Raw genomic sequence first — 13,533 nt, forward strand, 5'->3', positions numbered from 1 at the left:
AACCCCTTTTCGAGGTAAAATACACCAACACACAATCGTTTTCTACTCCGAACTACAGAGCTCTGATTCTTCATCCCCTGATAATGATACGTAGGCACAAGGGCCCAAATCCTTGGCGAGCACAATAATAAAAACCCAATCTCATTCTTTCCCCTTTTTTGATAATAATTAAATTCTAAAGATAAATACCCACGCACGTAGACAACTTAAATAGTTCCCATGGAGTACCATGGATGTGATGGGTGCTAATACCTTCCCCTTGCATAACTGACTTCCGAACCCATATTTGGTTGCGATACCAGTCCTTAATCCTTTTCTTTTTTTTCTTTAAGAGGGTTTTATCAACTATTTTCCCTTTCCTCTTTATATAGGAATAAATCAAATCTGGTGTTAACTCTGTGTGCTTTTCGTTAAAGAATTGTCAGTCAATCAGTTTTTCGTGGTAGCGACAGCTGGTGACTCTGCTGGGGACCCGGTTTCCCTAAGCAAGTCAAGCCCAATTTAGGTTGGATTTATGCGCACGCGCACATGTGTGTGTGTGTGTATGTATGTATGCGTGTGTGTGTGTGTGTGTGTGTGTGTGTGTGTGTGTGTGTGTGTGTGTGTGTGTGTGTGTGTGTGTGTGTGTGTGTGTGTGTGTGTGTGTGTGTGTGAGGGTTTATTTTCTTTTATTTCTATCTTTTTTATCTAATTACTTTTATCTATCTCTTTTATCATTACCTAATCTATTACATGGTTCTGTGAGAATGAAAGAGAATGATATTGGTTGCAAGAAAAACCTTGTGGGAAAGACTTTCCACCCGTAAGTGGCAAATAGTCAGATGAATTCATGACTATGGGGTCCTTATTTCTAAAGAGCCCTAGATCTTGCACTATGAGAACCTTGGTTTGAAAGCAATCAGTATTACACTCCATTCCTCATCTCAGATGCCTCAGATTATGAACTCATGCTTGAATATCATTTATCCGTTAATTCATTAATCTACTCACCCATTCATCCATGCATTCATGAAATCATACATCGTAATCACAAAAACAAAGCTCTTAGTATCTTGTGTTCATTGCAGGAATATAAGACATTTTTTCAAAGCAATCATGAATCCTCCTCCTAGGAAAAACACATTCTCCTTCCAGTAAAAGGAACCTCAAACTGATAGCCTAAAGGTCTTAAGTTCTAGGATTACGTCTATCAAGAACAACAAGTTCCGAGCAACCTATGGGAACATTTTTGAACTCTTAACATAGAAAGTTCACTTTGCAGCTCTTACCACCTTGGCTCAATACTATGACATCCCTCTACGATGCTTTACTTTCCCTGATTTTCAAATAGATCCAACATTGGAGGAATTTGAGAGGATTCACAATCAACCTATCAAAGACTATAATCCTTTCCCTAAGATTGAATAAGGTTTCACTATGTTCGAGCTAGCCTCAGTGTTAGGTCTTAACGCAATGAGTTGGTAGAAAATTAGGCACCTAAGGGTGTTGTCAAGGGTTTCATAAGAAAATTCATGGAAGACCATGCTTGGAAGATGATTCAAGAGGAAAAGGGGGAATTCTATAGTGAAATCTTGGCACTATTTGTTCATGGAATTGTCTTATTCCTAAACATTGACAATTTCATAGACCATTTGCCAATGGAGATATTCTTAGCTGACAACCCAATACCTTTCTTGCTAGAAGATTTCTACCATACCTTCCACACTAGGCATGAGAAAAGAGGAGAAACTTTCCTTTGTTACGCTCCACTCTTACATCTATGGATGAGGACTCACATGCCTCAAAGATGACCTTTTGCCTCTAGAAATCTCACTTGGCCTGAGAGGTTTGCCTCTCTCTCTGCCGGTTCGGTCCAATGGTATAAAAGAGAGTGGGAAACTAAAGATGTCATACTAAGATATGGAGGGTTATATAATGTACCTTTGATAGGTGCACGTGGTTGCATAAATTACAACCCTGTGTTACTTAAAAGACAACTTGGGCATGCCATAGTTAGTCCTCCCGAAGACAAAGACCTTATGCCATTCATCATCAACAATGTTGACCTACTCAATCCAGTTGTAAGGAGACTGAAGAGAGCTTGGACTAAGATAGTCAGAATTAATCAAAAATGGGGGAAGAAAAATGTCATAGCCAAGGAACCATACATCCTGTGGGTAAAAGAGCGAGCTCGAATTGTCAAGATGCCTTTCTTATTTGAGTCTTCATTTTACCCTTTAACGCCCGAACCTGAGCCCATCTTACAAGAGAGACGTTGACAAGCTTACCGATAAAATCAAAGAGCTCGAATTGGAAAACACTCATCTACGAGTTCAACTGAACCGTACCAAGCAAAGAAACAAAGACTTGGAAGATGAGGGTAAGCAAGTTAAGGAGAAATTTGAAAGCAACAAGAAGAGGCTGACGGATGTTGAAACAAAGAAAGAATATGTTAGTGGTGCTCTGTTGGGAGCTAACTCTTAGCTAAACTTCTGAAAAAACAAATTGGATCAAGCTTGACGCACTATCAAGGATTTATAGAAGATTGTTGAGTTGTCAAATGCAATGAAGAAAGTGGCCAGAGAGGAATATGAGGCCCAAATCCTAGAGCTAAGGAAGACTGTCAAGGAATACAATGATCATTTAACCCGTGAATAGTTGGAGAGGGAGAAGATCTATCGAAGCTATTTGCATGAGCATTTCCAACTTGGAAGAGCTTGTAAAAAAATCAAGAACTTGAAGAAGGGAATCTATGATCAAGCTTACCTTGATTTGAAAAACAACCGCAAGTATAGGGAAGAGAGATGCGTTAGGGTAGAAGTTGTAATAGCTCAAATTGATGGCATACTCAATGAAGCTAGCGGAAATATACTTGAACACATCGCACGCTCGAACATACAACAGAGTCTCCATTGAACTTTATTTATCCCCGAAGAGATGGGAAAACATCCTTAAAACCCGGGGGAAAGAGATATAGTGGGTAAGGAAGTTGGTTATACAAGGGGATGGTATTAGCACCCCAAACATCCATGGTACTCCATGGGAACCTTTTTGATTGTTCTCAATCGAATATGTGTTATATCTAAATATTACTCGCAAAAGAATGAGAAAAGGAAAGAAAATGATAAAGTGCTCGGTGAGGATTAGGGCCCTCATGCCTACGTATCCTCATAGTGCAAAAAGGAATTCAGAGCTTCGTAGTTCGAGGAACTAGAGGCGGGAGATGAAAAAGATTGTATGATAAAGGTATGGTCTGAACCAAAGAATAGTGTTTTGAACTCCAACAAGGGTGAAAATATGAACCCAAGAGTAAGGTGGTTATTACCAATACGTGGACCAGCAGGCCGCCACTATAAGGTAAAGCCGAAAAAGGAAGGAATTAAGTGTTTGAGGTTGTAGCCCAAACATCTCTTGGTTCACAAGGTGACGCAAGAAGGAGCACAAAGAGGTAGTGTATTTGGCTTAAAAGTAACTGGTATATCACATGGAGTGAAGGAAGGTAGTATATGGATATATCATGGAGATGAACGGAATGAAGTGACCGAAGTCACAAAAATTGAATATTTGGTGATAAGTGACTGGAGAAGTATTATTTGAAATCAAAAGGTGAAATTGTATTGGAATTCATAAAAGAAATGAGATTTCTAACATAGAGGGAAACAACTCTAACCGCTACATGGACCAGCAGGCCGCCACTATAGGGTGTATAGCCAAAAAAGAAGGAATTAAATGTTTGAGGTTGTAGCCCAAACAACTCTAGGTAGAAATTCGGACTAGATTAGGTGTCCTAAAAGGGTATGTATGGAATTCCAAAGAAAATGTATCTTGATGTCAAAGGAATAATATGTCACTGGGTGAACGATTTATGATCGAAGGTAGGTAATGGATCATGAAAGGTGTGAATGATGCCCTAAGGCGAAGGAGGAATAATTAGAAGTATGCTCGCCAAGGATTCGCATCCTCGTGCCTACGTATTCTTATTGTATAATGAGAAAGTCAGAGCAATCGTAGTTCGGAACCACGAGAATAGAAAGAAAGGACATTTGTCTAAGCAACAGGGGCTCACAAGACAAACACCAAGTCAAGGAATGATTGTAGTACTGTAATAGTGTATCACTTGCTGGGGAAACAAATAGTTCGAGATCAGTGAAGGATAGTATCTTGGATCCAAGAAAGAGATAGATTCTGAATTAAAGAGCAAGGTGGGCATTTACCAATACGTGGACTAGCAGGTCGCGACTATAAGGTAAAGCCAAAAAGAAAGACTGAATTAAGTGTTTGGGCTTGTAGCCCAAACAACTCTTGATTGAGGAGATGGACTATCATTAAGACGTCCTAAAAGGATAGACTAGGAATCCAAGGAGAGTATGATTGATCTCAAAAGATGGTATTGAAAGCATGAATAGAGAATAATTCATTGGGTAGAGATAGGGTAGATTGATAAATAAGGTAGGAATAGATAAGATATCTCGCGAAGAAACTGGGTTCTTCTGCCTACGTACCCTTATAGTGCAATAAGGAAATCAGAGCTTTCGTAGTTCAACCAACTAAGGCTGAAAACAAGATGATGGAGACAAAATAATGGATTGCAATGATTTAGAGAGTTGAATATAATGGAGAATGGATAGACTTGATAGTTATTTGATAAGAATCAAACTAAAGTTTATGAGTAAAGGTGGATACGATAAGCAACGAGCCAAGCGTATCGCACCCAAAGATATCCAGAATGAGTGTAGGAAAGCTCCAGTCTCATTCCTTCTTTACTACTTAAGGCTCATGGCATGTAATTCTCGTCTTAACTTCCAAGTGGGGAGAGAAGAATCTTTGTAGTTGTTTCTTGTGCTGATGATGAAGACCTTATGTTCAATTCGAATTGCACTAAAGTCTATGAATAGAGGCGAATACGATGAGCGTTGGGTCATACATCCCATACCCATAGATACTCAGAATGGGGGTAGGAATACTCCATTCCCACTCCTTCTCTATTGCTTAAGGCTCGTATCGTGTAACTTGGTTCATGATTGATAAGTTGTTGATGTAGTCCTTACTTGTTGTATGATGCTTTATGAAGAGAGAGGGAGAGAGAGAGAGAGAGAGACTTATCAATTGTATGATTAGAATTGTGCTAAAGTCTATGGATAGAGGTGAATACAATGAGCGTTGGGTCATACGTCCCATACCTAAAGATACTTAGAATGGGGGTAGGAATACTCTAGTCCCACTCCTTCTCTATTACTTAAGGCTCGTGCCACACACTTCTAACTTTGATTTGACAAGCTTTTGAAGATGTCACCTTTGATGTGCTTGAATAATCCGCTGCTTGGTATGACTGGGGATGCCTTGATTGAAGATCTTGACTTGATGCCTTGAGCTCCACAGCTTAGAAGAAAAGTCTTATTAAGTGACCAATGGTCTTTTGGTCACTCAATTTAGACTGTGGGATTATACAAGTTCAAAGGAATTAATCAATCAAAATTGCTTTTGATCAATTTAATCATGTGTTTATTTTGGTTTATGGAATTGGGTTAATTCTAATCTAGAAGTTAGTAATTATTAAAAACTATCCTAAGGGATCATGCGTTGATGGATTAAAGTTGATTAAAAATTCTAAGTTAAAAGCCCTAAGGGAGCATGTACATATTAGTCAAAATCTTGATTAAAAAAATCCTATGTATAAGTCCTAAGGGAATCTACAATTGTTAGGAAATGATTCAATCCTAATGTCAAATTCTAGTCCTAATGGGATCATGTCATAAATGGATAAAATGCCTAAAATTACCTCTAAACGGCAAAATGGTCATTTACAAAATATGTCAAAATGTGAATTAAATTCTAATCAATACCTAATTAGAACCTAAAAATGATAAAATCTTAAAAATGGTTTAACCTAACATTGAAAATTGCATTATCCTAAATTTAATCAAAATCTAACTATTTCTAATTAAACCTAATTTTTACCTAATTAAGTCTAAATTAACCTAATGTTCTAAAAGATCAAGATTTAATTTACTATCATCAAGTTTGATCTAATTAGCCTAACATTAACCTAATTAAGCTAATTACAAAAATGAAAAATCAATTAAAAAATAAAATAAAATTGAATTGGTTGGAAGGTATGAATTATGAGAGGAGGTGAGATCCTGAATTTGCCATATGGGCTTCAGTCAAGCCCAAGTATGGATTTTCGGTCACAGAGGTGTGTGTCCAATAACAGAGTGGAAAAGAAAATCGGAATATGGGTTGTCGTTAAGCCCATTATCACACTATTATGTTCCCATGGGAGGTGCATATCCAAAAACGGAGTGGTGAGCACGAAACAAAGTGTGGGCTTTGTTAAGCCCACTATCCAATTTACTCAATAGTCAAAGGGGGTGCATGGCGCACATGGGGTGTAAAACAGGTTCAGTGGGCCTGGGATTATGAAGCCCACCAGAACCAAACCAATAGCCAAAGTTGACTAGCCTAAGTCAACAGAATTTGAACGCCAACATGCGCGCCATTCTCTCACTCACGTACCCTTAGCTCACTGGACGACTACTGCTGACCACCGCGCCGGCGGATGCCGTCGGTGACGATGGTGACCTAAACCAAAATTTCAACCACCAACAGGCGTGCGATGCTACGCTGGATATGGATTTGGGAATTGGTTGTTGTGTAAGCCAAATTGAGGGATCTCTTAGAAGAACCCTAAATCCTTAAACTCAAATTAAACAGAATCTAGGGTGAATTGACCTCTACTACCATGGGGCTTGAAATCCCCTTCCTAGATACTATGCTCTGGGGACTTTAAAGCAAGAAAAGGTCAAGGTAGGAGAATGACTTATCGGAGAAGAAGACCAGAAAATTTGTCAGGTAAGTCCATGATCACAACAGCGTGACTCGTCCTCTTCTCTTCTTCCTTTCTTCTTCTTCTTCTTGCCTCTGGAAATCAGGAACGATGAATCGAGAGTGATGAGGTCTAGCTCAAGCAATTTGATGCTTCAATGTAAAGTTTCAATGACTTATGAGAAATGAGAGCTCTGAGTGAGTGGTGAGGGAGAGATTATTGTAGAATTAGAGAGAGCTTGTAAGCAATGCAAAAAGTGATTGAATGATGGTGATGAAGTTGTTTAAATAGAAGTGAGGTTTGGAGTTTGGTTAGGTTTAGAATTAGTTATGATTTAGGTTCGGAGTTAGTTAACATTGGCTCACTGAGTTAGTAGTTAACTCAGTTAGTTAGGAATGGTTATGTTAGTTGGTGAATAAGCAAGCTTTGTTTTTTGTTGACTGGATAATGCAGGTCACAACTTAAGTGGATTTTGTTTTAGTGGATGGAGTCATGACCTGTTGAACATGTTTTCCTTTAGTTAGCTTGGGTTAGTGAATTGAATTAACGTGAGTGTTATGTCATGGCTGGAACAGGTTAATGTCATGTTATTGGGATGCAGGTGGATCAATTGTGTGGTTATGAACTTTGCACTTCCAATGGACAGGTACTCCTATGCCTCTACTCAGGTTCAAAGCTTCATTGATGTGATAGGAGAATGCATTGTTGTTTATCGGATATGCATTGCAGGGTGTTCATGTAAGCCATTACAAGTCTAGGTTTTCCACTGTCTGCACCAACCCATTAGATATGTTGCAATCTTTACTCATGGATCTTCTACACTATCAATGATGGTTGTGTGTTATACTGCAATCTTTAACCAACTTCCTTGTTCTGCCAGCTTGTTGTTCATGATGCTAATGTGAGAGGTTGGTTTATGTTGCAACTGGTTGCATGTCTTGTGTTATGGTTGAGTTGCAGGGTAACAAACATGTAGGTAACAGTTCAGATGCAAGTTCACTTGGTTAGTTTTAGGTTTTGTCCTAATGGAGTTTATTTTGTGGTTTTTATGGACTTAACCTTATGGTGTTTTGATCTGCAGGATATGTTGTTCTTATGGTCATTGCTAGAACTGTGACAGGTTGGTCACAATACATTGTATGCTGCCATTGTTTGTATGCATGTCATTTGATTTCCTGCTGCATCAGTTAACCTTGCCTATTGCAGGATGTTACAATGGTTTGCATGGTTTGATGTTGTGGCTTGAACAAAATGCTATCCATCTGTAGAATTTTGGATTTGATGTAGGCATATAATGTAACAGTATCATAGCATGTTGTAGGGCCATTGTTGTAGGCATTACCCCTGTTATGGTGAATTTCAAGTGGCCAAATGTATTACTCTATCAAGTATGTTATGCCATGCTTATGGAGTGTGATGTATGGTTGGCTTACATATTTGGATTGATGGCTGCAAGGTGCTTGCTGACTTACATTTAGGCATTGCAACAAACCTGACTAGGCTTCATGTTGGCTGCAAGATGTGAAAGGTTTGAGCATGCGTGTACATGGACTGGTGTTGGATATGGTGTGCAACAATTGTGAATTGAACTGGAGGGATGGCTTCAGGCAAGATATAGGGTTCAGGCCATGGTTTGGTGTGCTATAGACCTCATGTTGTTGGTACAACAAGTGTAGTTCTGTTTGGACTGATGGTGTGCTAATCTGTACTGCTAGAAATTGAACGGAATTGCAGGATGCATGTTTTGTGCTGCCTATTATTGGCTTGCTACCTGCTGTAGAGGTGTTGTTCTTGTGTAGAATTATTGTCATGCTTGAGTTCATGTAATAGAATAGTGATTGAACCTCATGTGCAAATGGCCAATATAAGTAATCATGTGACTATGATGTTTGGTTGTGGTAGATGCAGGACCTATTTGGCAAGGTGAAAAATGCTTGTCAAGGCAAAAGCCCCAAATAATGACATGGTGAACATGAGGTTGCAAATAGGCCAAGTTACTTGAAAATGAAGAAACCAAGCAAAAGCATATCAAATCATGACATCTGGATGATGTATAAAGGCCAAGTAGGTTAGATTAGGTTTTAGATTGTCACAAATGGGGGAGTTGACTTTGGTAAAAGTTGACCAAAAAGTCAACTATTGACCAAAGTCAGCAATCGGTCAAAGTTCTTTTTTTGTAGTTTTCTTGTAAATGGATATTTAATGGATGATTATGGGTGCATTTAGGGTTTAAGGAATTTGGGTTGACTTTTGTCAAAGTTGACCAAAAAGTCAATTGTTGACCAAAGTCAACATTTAGTCAAAAGTTGCCAAGGCTTGTAATTTTTCATGTAATGATCAATATGATGGTTTAAAATGGTTTGAAATGGATTAACAATGATTTGAAATTGGTTTCCAAATTTGTTTTGTTTTTATACATGAATGCTTAATTTTGAGATGAAATGAACATGACTTGATTGGTAACATACATTAACATGGTTTATGAACAAATCTATGAATTGAGGGAATAATACTAAGGTTTGAATGAAACAACAACCATGAATCAATGGGCATGACCTACAACTAGATTGTAACGCAATAGGTTTTGGTTGTTTGGATGACCAAGGCCATAAATGCACCAACAATCAAATGGACAAAACAACAAAACATTGAGACTAAGATGGATTCAAGACCAATCCCCAAATGAGACCACACTAAGATTGGACCATGTACATTGACAATGGGTGAAAGGTGGGTGAAATTAGGGTTATGGATGTTACTAGATGAAAAGTCAAGCCACATAGTCCATCAAGATAAATCTTTTCTCGATTAGGGTTTCCATGAGGCTTACCCCTCAAGCAAGTCCTTTGAACAAAACCATATGCTTCAACAATAAGTCTTCCAATGTATGAGCCTGCATTAGGGTTTTGATGGCCAAGACCAGATTCAGAGAAGCTCCATCATCATATCTTGAGGAATTAGGATTTTGAAGACCCCTCAGAATTGCCTGGACAACCCCTTGTGGAATCCATGCCTCCACCACCAAACAATTAGGGTTTCACATCCCCTATGCTTGATGAGATAGTCAGGCTCTGGTTTTGACACTTGATCTCCATACAAACCCTAGCTTCACAAGCCCAAAGTTTTGAATCCATGGTGATCCACTAGTGAAGAAATGATGCATATGAATGAATTATGAATGTATGCAAATGATCCCCAAGTGAAGTGGTTGAATGGAAAACTAGGGAAAAGGGAGGGCAAATGTTGGGGTACAACAGTTTCCCCTATTTAATCTTCTTGAACCTGAATATAGGAATTGCGGAAGCTTTTCAGGTATTCAAGGTGGAAGGGGATTAAATACCGACGTATCCAAAATTTGATTAAACAAGTGGTTGGAGTCAGCCCCGACTTTTGATGTTTACGTGGGGTATCACGGTGCATGATGTATGCTTTCCTTTTATGATGCATACTTGTTTGTTTATCTATTCGTCATTTGCGGGGACATGATTCTTTATTAGGATGGGAACTCCGACTCATCATCGAAGCTTGGAATGCGACCACTGTGGGATCTAGGTGTTGTCAACACTGCTGTCAAGGAATCGTCTATCTACTAAGGACCACTGAAACCAACGTGGCAGCCAAGCCAATTGGATGTCCCAGGTATTCAAGCAAAACCATTTTTGAGTCACCAGTCATCTTCTAAGTTTATCGGGGCTTCATAGTAATGCATAATATTTCTCTTTAGTGTAGCTTTTATTGGTCCCCGAAATTTTAAAGCATTGTGCGAATAAGATAAATCAATTATTTTGCATACAAAACACAGATGAAAAAAATTTGATGGAAGAACTGAATTTTATTGATGTGAAACTGTACATATGGTGAGTACAAAGATGCAGACACCCTTGATGAGGGTGTTGCAAAAATTGAAAAATATAAATGAAACGGCAATGGAAAATATTTTGTATATATTTTCTTCCATTTATCACAACATTGGCCTTAGTCTACTATAGAATCTGAATTCCAAGACCTTGCTTCGTCTGACGATGATTGGATCGGTCCTTGGCCATCTGATATCTAGCTTGTAGCGTAATGGGCTCAAGGATCACAGCCAATGCCTTTATCCCTAAGTTTTGCTTGGACATTTCTTATTCTTTTCTTCCACCGGGATGCTCATTTTTGCCTAAGTCACCCTTTCGGGTTTTTGACTTAGCGAGCCTTATATTTGTTCCCTAACTTTTGCATGGACAACTCATTTTTCTGGTCCATCGCGATAGCCATTTTTGCCTAGATCAATCTTACGAAGATTAATCTAGCGGGCTTTCATCATTTCTTTTTAGGCATAATATGTTTTGACTATGTATGCATTCACTGACGATGGCAAGTCTTCCCCATCCATTATTGTGAGGATTAGAGACCCACCTGAGAAGGCCTTCTTGATGACAAAAGGCCCCTCATAGTTGGGAGTCCATTTGCCTCGCGGGTCTGAGTGAATATAAGAATACCTTTTGAGCACGAGTTCTCCTGTGCGGTACTCACGAGGAAGAACCTTCTTGTCAAAAGCTCGTTTGAGACGTCTTTGGTATAATTGACCTTGATAGACGACCATCAAATTCTTTTCTTCGATCAGATTCAGCTGGTCATACCGCGATTGAACCCATTCAGCTTCATCGAGGTCAACCTCCATGATGACTCTATGTGAAGGGATCTCGACTTCAATCGGTAGGACAACCTCCATCCCATATACCAACGAGGATGAAGTTGCCCTAGTGGATGTGCGGACTGAGGTTCTGTAACCGTGCAGAGCAAAGGGTAACATCTCATGCCAGTCCTTGTACGTCTTGACCATTTTCTGGATGATTCTCTTGATATTCTTATTGGTTGCTTCTACGGCGCCGTTCATCTTGGGCCGGTATGGTGAAGAGTTGTGATGCTCGATCTTAAATTCTTCGCACAACTCCTTCATCATATTGTTGTTGAGGAAACTGGCGTTGTCAGTGATGATCTTGCTAGGTATCCCATAGCGGCAGATTATCTCTTTCTTGATAAATCGGGTAACCACTTGTCGAGTGACATTAGCATAAGAAGAAACTTCGACCCATTTCGTGAAGTAATCGATGGGGACTAGGATGAATCGATGTCCATTGGAAGCTTTAGGCTCTATCATCCTAATCATATCGATGCTCTACATAGAAAAAGGCCACGTAGAAGTCAAAACGTTCAATGGAGTCGGTGGCACAAAGATCTTGTCACCGTATATCTGGAATTTGTGACATCTTTTAATAAAGTTGTAACAGTCAACCTCCATTGTCGTCAAATAATATCCAGCCCGAATGATCTTCTTGGCCATAGCAGGACCCTCTGCATGTACACCCTTGCAACCTTCATGTATGGATTTTATGATCGTACTAGCTTCGTGTCTATCTATGCATCTGAGCAGTACAAAGTCATAATTTCGCTTGTACAACACATCACCGTTTAGGAAGAACTTGGAAGAGAGTCTTCTCATAGCCTTCTTGTCGGTAACAGATATACCCTCGGGATATTGCCGTTTTTCTAGAAATGTCTTTATGTCGTAGAACAAGGGCTTATCATCAAGATCAACCTCAATTGCTAGACAATGTGCTGGTTCATCTAAGTGGTCAATATGAATGGATGGTGCTTCGTTCTTCCATTTGACTTCGAACATAGATGCCAACGTGGCTAGAGCATCTGCTAACTGTTTTTCTTCCCTAGAAATATGGTGAAAAGAGATTTCATCAAAGTAGGTTACCCGTTTTCTGATATGCTCTTTGTAAGGTATCAACTTGCTATCCCGAGTCTCCCAATCACCTTTTACCTGACTGATTACCAGAGTTGAATCATTGTATACTTCACGAATATTGATCCTTAAGTCAATCGCCGCCTCTAAACCGTAGATACATGCTTTATATTCTTCCATATTATTGGTGCAGTCAAAACACAATCTAGCGGTAAATGGAAGGTGGAAACCAGTTGGAGAAGTGATAACAACACCTATGCCATGGCCTCGAGCATTGGAAGAACCGTCGAACACGAGCGTCCATCGCGATCCTGGCTCGGGGCCTGCTTCAAAGCCTGACACAGTGAAGTCTTTGATAAACATAATGTCTTCGTCTGGGAAGTCAAACCTCAACGGTTGATAACCTTCGACAGGTAGGTGAGCAGGGTAGTCAGACAAAACACTCCCTTTTATTGCTTTCTGGGTCACATACTAGATGTCATACTCGGTCAACAACATTTTCCATCGAGCAATTCTACCAGTAACAGCAGGCTTTTCGAAGATATACTTTATCGGATCCATTTTGGATATCAATAAAGTGGTATGGCAAATCATATATTGTCTCAGGTGTCGAGCAGCCCAAGTCAAAGAACAACAAGTTTTCTCTAGAAGTGAGTATCGGGTCTCACATTTAGTGAATTTCTTGCTGAGATAGTAAATAGCATGTTCTTTCTTGCCTGTGTCGTCATGTTGACCCAAAACGCAATCCATAGATTCATTGAGCACTGTGAGGTACATAATGAGGGGCCTACCAGGAACCGGTGGTATCAGGATTGGTGGTTCTTGCAAGTACTTTTTTATTTTATCGAATTCCATTTGGCAATCGTCGTTCCATACAATTGATTGATTATTTCTCAATAGTTTGAATATCGGTTCGCAGGTAGCCGTTAAGTGTGATATGAATCTGGAGATGTAATTGAGTCACCCAAGGAAACCTAGGACTTCTTTCTCT

At 39.4% G+C, this 13,533-nt stretch overlaps 1 protein-coding gene across 1 annotated transcript; it reads right to left on the bottom strand.

Annotated features, from left to right (window-relative positions):
* Window positions 1–11,966: 11,966 nt before the first annotated feature.
* Window positions 11,967–12,905, bottom strand: LOC127096308 (uncharacterized). Its single transcript, XM_051034893.1, has one exon. It carries the CDS (start codon window positions 12,903–12,905, stop codon window positions 11,967–11,969), a length of 939 nt encoding a protein of 312 aa, XP_050890850.1.
* Between the last annotated feature and the right edge of the window lie 628 nt (window positions 12,906–13,533).

Source organism: Lathyrus oleraceus, chromosome 6 (genome assembly GCF_024323335.1).
Source record: "Lathyrus oleraceus cultivar Zhongwan6 chromosome 6, CAAS_Psat_ZW6_1.0, whole genome shotgun sequence".
In the NCBI taxonomy this organism is placed as follows: Eukaryota; Viridiplantae; Streptophyta; class Magnoliopsida; order Fabales; family Fabaceae; genus Lathyrus; species Lathyrus oleraceus.